The 7,753-nt window shown below is 39.3% G+C and overlaps 1 protein-coding gene across 1 annotated transcript in view; it reads right to left on the bottom strand.

Moving 5' to 3' along the window:
- Positions 1-969: 969 nt before the first annotated feature.
- LOC101845966 (WD repeat-containing protein on Y chromosome) overlaps positions 970-7,753 on the bottom strand; it is a gene marked incomplete in the record, with an annotated part of 82,313 nt that continues 75,529 nt past the window's right edge. Inside the window, 3 exon segments of the mRNA XM_035973096.1 lie at positions 970-2,787; positions 3,548-3,694; positions 5,528-5,680. Of these exon segments, the coding sequence (XP_035828989.1) occupies positions 2,464-2,787; positions 3,548-3,694; positions 5,528-5,680 (624 nt within the window).

Genomic DNA, 7,753 nt, shown 5'->3' with positions numbered 1-7,753 from the left:
GGGTTTAGAGAGATTACTCAGACAAATGTTCAGTACGTAGAAAAATAATATTCTATAAAGAGATAGTACGCGCATGTTATCATAGTCTTTCATGCAGCTTATCTTTGTTTTCTCCCAGGTGGGCGTTACATTGGAAGTCTCATTTCTTAGACGTGATTAAAAGGATATTAGAACAATTCCATTCTAATGAGAATAAACGTTTTTTCACGAGGTCAGTGTCTTGGTAAATTTCCTTTGGGTTTCAATATAAGATAGTCGGCTTATTGTACTGGTAAAAAGAAATCTCTTTAATGTTGTCATGTCTATGATTCAAACCGAGAGAAAATAATGTGTAGGTCTTTTGAGAATCCAGAATAAGCAACACGCGCGCAATGACACTTCCACTCTACAATTGTCGTCCTACGGTGTGCTTTTTTTTCATCTAGCTGAAGTGACAAATTATTGTAAATAACTGTTAATGTAGACACAATATAGATCAAATCAGGGAGCGGGCTGCTTCAAACTTGTCAGTTAAGATCAACTAGCTATGCAGGACACATCCAAACAAAAGGACAAAAGGCATTCTATGAAATATCTTGCCTACGTGAACATATAGCTCCCGTCTCTTGCAAAGCGATTACCACAGACATTTTGCTGTTGTATACAGAGAGCTGCAGATGACATACAGACAACCATTAACTGTTCTTGCACTATGGTTCATAGTACAACGCGAGACTTGCCGCAACACCGACGACAAATCAAAGGACAATGCAAAAATACAAATGCTGTATATTTTTTTAGCGTGTGTTGTTGTAATTTTGTTTTGTTTTTATCTAACATTTTTGTTTGGGGGGGTGTTGTTTCTTATTTTGTATAATAAGTTTGTTTCCGACGCATGTTGCTACATTGGGGCAGTGGTGAGACATGTTTTGTGATGTTCCCGCCAATGTCTCAAAAATAAAATAATGAAAAACGCATGAACACACAGCATTAACAAGTGGTCTCTTATTTATTCAAAAATAAACCTAGATTTGACCGCATTACATTTAAAACCTGTATCACAGACATGACTTCACAACTCAGATCATGACAATAGTGCTGGAAAGACATTTAGAAAACACTGTTTTACAAGATATTTATTAAGAAAAGAAACCTTGCTGTAGTGCGTAACATACAACATATTCATAAATATTAAATACTATGTCTTTACAACTGGACGGCACTTTTACCTTAATTCGGAAAGACTGGTCTCTCACAAAGTGAACAACAAAGTAATGCGAATTGCATGAGGACGGATTAAAACAGAACTATTTACGTGCAAAGAAAAATATCTATATGATTATGTAAAATATACATTCCTAGTGTGTAAACTGTGAACTGAGGCACCAGACAACAATTTGAAAAAAGCAGTTTATTTGGGGGGATGTGCTTTTACTCATTGAATTAAAAGATGGGAGTGGGGTTCTAACCGTGGGTATAAGGCGAAGGCATACCGTGGGTTCTGAAAATAGACTCTGATAGTAGAATGAATGTTTCAGAGAGCACTACAAGTGTTACAACAATAACAGCTCGTCTTTCAATGTCAGACGATGACCAATACATCCGTGAAAGAAAATATTTCTCCAGCTAAATAGAAGAATTAGAAGAAATTAAGATGACTTACGGCTTTTGCTGTTGCCGATGAGACCAATTCGGACATAGAAAAATTTGCCACATTTTGAACATTTAAAAGCTTCACTTTCATTTGTGGATGCGGGCAGCTTTTGGGCTTCTCTCTTGGTTCAGCATTTTTTATTCCAGAAGCCTCATATTATGCTTGTCTGCCCATTGTGACTGTTGCTCTTCAGCTGGGTCTGTCAGGAGCTAGGTTCTCCCACTGGAAAGTATTTATGTTCAAGCCCTTAGGAGACAAATATTAGAGTGACACTTTAAATACAACAGCTCTAATGTCCAAACAGTTGAGCAAATTAACCATACTGGAAAGATAAACTTATTTCATCAAAAGAACGTGAATTACGACACCGCGATTGGGGGTTCACAACTCGACAGTGATGTCACCTATTGGAGAGAGTGAAACTCGTCGAGCATTAGAAGCGTTTACGTAGGTCTGGACAAACTGCTTGGTACTGTACAGAATCAAACCCAGTCCAAAAATTCCAAGTCAACTGAACAAAAAAAACACGATACATATTTATGGATGACTGAGCTCGTCAAGTTTACCCAGCTTTATGAATTCAGTTTCTCTGGCTGGAACATCAAGATGATTTAGGGGGAAAAGAAGAAAGGGAATGGCAATGATGCTTGGCGAGATTTTAGAGAATTTGATCAAAGTTTTATTTGCACTTGTACCTGAAGCTAATCAAAGCAGAGATTTCATTTTTATTAAAAGGATTAGGACGGTTGGTGACTACAAAGTATGACGTTCGACTTCGTAGAGTGTCGGTGCGTGCACAGCATATTATGGCAGTAGAATAAAACATCCCCTCACAGCACGGTGGATGACTTCCTCAACCCACCTACACTCCCGCGCACACTGCTCGAACTTGATTTTGACCGTCCAGATTTGATAGGCGGGAGCAACAAGCGGGCACCTTTGTCCTGACGAGAAGACAGAGGCTGGCCCGGGGTACTCAGGCCTCTGGCGTTACCCGGGGTCTGGCCCCGAGTCTGTGGGGGCGTTTCAGGAAGACCGTAGGAGAAGTCCATGGACTTGATGTCGTTGATGGTGAGGTTTTTGCCGGTGTAACCACGGTTGAGCATTCTCTGGGACAGTGGGATGTCGTCAGGGAGCTCCACCTCGCGCCAGGTCTGGGGCGGGAACAAAACGGTATGGATTAACACCTCCACTTCTAAACGTGAGTTATTATATTATCACCAAAGAGTTTCTCAAATTTCAGGCGAAGCAGTGAACAGATCAAAGAAATACGGGATTAACAGGAAAAGGCCCTTTCGTATATACTTGAGGGAAAAAAATTTACTCAAATTGATATTAAAAACCATTGGATTTAGCTAGGATTTTTCGCCCCTTTCGATATCAGTTATTTAGGAGGAGAAGATACCCATTTTAGGACCCAGCTAAGAAGACAGAGAATCATGAAAAGCTTCTCTATTTCAAGAACGCCCAGCAAGGCTTTCGAAATTTTGTTTTTCTGCACGCAATCCAGCAGACATATTCCACGTGTAAGAATGAAGAAGAGAAAAAGGGTGAAGCACAAAAAGATATCACAATTTATGTACATCTATGCTTTCAAATTCAGAGGAGAATCTCCACCTGCAACTACGAGGTGGATAGGAGGAGAGGGGACTAGGGGAATTAAACCTCCTATTAACAGAGTGTGTTGTGGGTTTTTGCTTTAAACACATACTCGCGCGCGCGCGCACACACACACATACACAAACACACACACACACACACACACACACACACACACACACACACACACACACACACACACACACACACACACACACACACATACACGCACACACACAAATACACACACACACACACACACACACGCACACACACGCGCCGCACTGAAAGCCCAACCAGTGAAGCCTTGCATACCGGTGTGGTGAGCGCGTGGAAGGGAGAGCACTGCTTGCCAAACTGAGTTGTACTTTGTGGAGTTACTTCCCCGAACTGGACTCTTCTTCCCTTCCGGTCTTTCTGTCGACGCTCCAAGTCTTTTTCCACCTTTATTCCTAAGAAGGTCTGTTGAAGTCATATCAAAGGAGAGGAAAAGAAGGAAGAGTTAAAGTGGAGATTATCGTAGGGCTATAGAAATGCCAAAACACATTGTATGGTATTATGTATTAAGGGATAGTTTTAAAGCAATATGAACATTCGGAAGCGGGGGGTGGGGTGAGAGACAGAGAGAGAGGGATAGAGAGAGAGAGAGAGAGAGAGAGAGAGAGAGAGAGAGAGAGAGAGAGAGAGAGAGAATAAAAGTAAAACTCACAGGCGCACAGACACGTACGTAATAATATACTGAGACAGACAAAGAAGAGGAGGCGGCAAATAGACCACAAAAAACAAGGACAAAAACCAAAACAAAGAGGTGGGTGGGGTCAAGAAAACAGACGTCTGATACAGGGGCAAGCTGGATGGTAGGCAGACCAGTATAATAAGACCGAAAATAGACAATTATAAACTCCCGTAATGCCACTCTACAACTGGGTATAGGTCTAACTGAGTCTCACTGTTTGACTTCACGAAACTCTTATAGCTCAGAGATCAGTCTTTTTCAAACTTACCAGTGTTTGCGCAATATAATTCCACGTAATATCTCAATAAAGTTTTCTAAACTTATCTTATTTTACCAATGAGCAATTGATTGGAATTCGGGCACGCGGTTGCTTTGGTCTAATATGACTTCAATATGGAACGAACCAAACAGAGGCTACATACACACACAGTTTGAATAAAGGGGTAAGTGACAATGATGTGTTCTTTTAAATATCTAGGCCAATATGATAGCAACACAGTATTGTACACTTTATATTCTAAGAAATGAAAATAATGAAAAACATGTTTCTGCTATTCAACATTCAACATATTATGTGACGCATGCACTACCTATGGTGCAAATGAGATCAACTGCGATACAAACCTACCACGAGGAAAACTCTGTATTGGTAAAAACAAATCAAAACGGGTGTATGATAAACATAACTTTTGGAAAACATAACGTTTCTCTTACATAGAAGATCTTAAACAAGGCTCACAACCAAAAGAAAAGAAATTTCAAAATATTGTGGGGACATGTGTAAAAGCAGGTGTGAAGCATAACTGAAACTATGTAAAAAAAAATAAAAAGAAGGAAAAGAAAAACGTGTCCAACAAATGTATAAAAATGTCTAGCAACTAAGGTCACCATACATACTGAGTGCATTAACAATGTAAAGTTAATTCAGTTTTATGAACTAGTCAAACGCCTGTTTCCCGGCAGTGTTCAACAAACATTTGTCAGTCGATAAAGCGGTTGTTTAAGGCAATAGTTCATATGGCTACATAAATTAAACCTTTACATTATAATAGCACAATTTAAAAAAACTAACTTCATACATGCTTGTAGTGACTACAGCAAAAGGCAAGACCCTAATAACAGAATAATTTTGTAATCTAATGTGTTGGACAAAATAGTTTCATAATCTTCAAAAACATTAGAAATAAATTGTCAGAAACGTACAATACTTACAGCATAATAATATTTTCAAAAACAACATCAGTTACATGACTCTACCGATCAGCTTGGCTCTGATCCAACTGTATAAGGGGACAGCCAACAACACAATACACATATTTCAAAACCAAGTTTTATTAAGGATATTTCCGAAGACTTTGGTTTGTAGATCACTCCTTGAAGGAAGAAGGTATTTTCTTCAAAACCACCGCGATAACTCAATTCATGAAGAACTAAATAACCCATGAATCAATATTGTTTGTGAAGATAATTTAAATCACGAAGAACAAAGTAACTCATGAATCAACATTATAATATATTGTCCGCAGTTCTTTTCAACAAAACCATTGTAACACGGTTACCTTGGAGCGTTCTGTTCTATGGAAGCCAAAGGCAAAAGTCTGCGAGCGGTACTTGAGCCTGTAGTTCTGTGGCAGTACATCGCTGGGACATGGGGATGTGGCTGAGATCTGTTGTGAAGGCGCTAAGGCCACACTCGAGGGAGATCTGTCGGGCTGAGGGGAGGAAATCTGCATTCTGTTTCTCTCTATATCAACATGGCTTTCGTCTTCAGAGACTCGGCGATAAGTGTGGAGAATTGCAATGTTAGGATAGTTTTTGTCCAAAACTATCAGGATAGACTGTTTGATGGTATGGTGTGGCATTTGTTTAACGCTAGTTTTAAGACTGTAAGACTTTTTAAGAGTCAAGACCTCCAAATGCAACGTCCATCTCGAAATGGAACAGAGCTGAGGTGGCAAAGAGCAAAGAAAACTTCTCACACAACCGAACATTAAAGATGTCCTTTTCAGTTCGAACCAAGGTCATCCGCAGGATAGTCCAGCTCGATTTCAACTGATCTATCGGTGCGTCAGCTCGAATTTGACCTTAATTTTTTACTTGCTTTCTTTTAAAGATAAGACATGGCTCACCACCCTTCTGGCTTAGCTGTACCAGAGAGAGAAGATCCTTATCTTCTTTCTGTTTTAAAAGAGGCGTTAAACAAATTACACATTTCATCGAAAATAATAAAGACATGTGTACAAAGCCTGTGCCTCTCAATGTCCTGAAAATAGTATATTATGAATCCTGAAACAGAAACCCCCTGGACATATGGGGGGGGGGGGAGAGAGAAATTAGATGTAGAGACAGGAACATGAGAAAAAAGCTGAAACCGAGTTTAGAGTGGAAATGAAGCTTGTCAAACTGTGGGGGAATCTGGGGAGATACTGGTTAGTCTATGTATGCCAATCTATCCTTAGAAAAAGTAGCTACATCATCAGAGTTTGGCGTATCTGTTTAGTTTGCAGGTGCGTGAATGTCTTCAAATGAAACAGTTACGATTGTTAAAAGATAGGAGTCTGATTTATTGTCCATGTAATTCATAAAGCAACTCTTCAGGAGGAGCAAAGGACTGATTTACTTGTTCATTGTGTCTCATTTAACGTTTTCCCATCTCACCGTTGTTACCATGACTTCGGGCTTATCGACCTAATACTATGTGTGTTTTGAGGTGTACAGTCGCAATTTATGACTCTCAGTTGGAAGAAAGCGTTTCTCCAAATGCAATACTTTCCCTCCTCCCTACCTTATAGGGTACTCCAAAGAAATCGTGAGAGGAGCGGAAAAGCGTAACTAGCAGAGATGACAGATGAAATATGTCGCTGAAATGACCAAGCTACAATACTATTTGAAAAGAATAAAGGGGAACTTCGGCCATTTCTACCAGTTTTAATGGAAAGTGGATCTGCTTTTAAAAAAAGCGCATTCGATCTTTAAGAGTTCACGTTTTCCAAGGCTGTATAACTAGCCAATTCAGTAGATCAACACCTTCTAACTCGCTTACTGGGCTGTCTGTTACCTGTTCTGTCTCTGCGGTTCACCCGAAACTTTTTCAAAAACGAGCAACAAAACATCACATGCAAAGCATCACTTGAACCAGAACCAAAACATGTTATATGGGAACTCTTTGACATATCGATAAGAAATAAAAAGAAGAGCATGCTGGCTGAACAGCAACTAGAACCAAAACGACAAATTTGGTGGTACGAGTAGAAAAGCACTTCACTGAAGCTAAGATTGTGAGAAGCATAGAGACTTCGTAGGAAAACACACAAAAAATATCATATCATAACTAGAGACAATAACTTGTTTAATTCCTTTTGTAATAATTATTCAGTAGTTGGTGTTTCACTTCGTATATTTTTACATAGTCTTAAATGTTTATATAATAAAAATGATTTTTTGAAAATGGGATCGAGGGAAAGAAAAGGAAATTGGCGAATCTGTCTTAAGAAATAGACGTTTAACTATTATCATTTCAAACAGTTTCGTCAAACGTCTGCTCCACCACATCAAAGCTTCTTCAAGAATCCGATTTCAAAATAACCATACCAAAAGAGACTGATTGTACACAAAAAATACTTAGATTAAATGCTTCGGTCACAGTGATTACACTACGCCTACAACTACACTCACATTTAGAAACAACATAATATCACCATACATGTCGCATATATACAACTTATGAGTATAGATGTTCATGCGTGTTTACAGTTAGACCAACTCCCCCTCCCCCCTCCCCCCTC

The sequence above is a fragment of the Aplysia californica genome, unplaced genomic scaffold (assembly GCF_000002075.1).
Source record: "Aplysia californica isolate F4 #8 unplaced genomic scaffold, AplCal3.0 scaffold00996, whole genome shotgun sequence".
Lineage (NCBI taxonomy): Eukaryota > Metazoa > Mollusca > Gastropoda > Aplysiida > Aplysiidae > Aplysia > Aplysia californica.
This window is presented reverse-complemented; position numbering and strand designations above follow the sequence as displayed.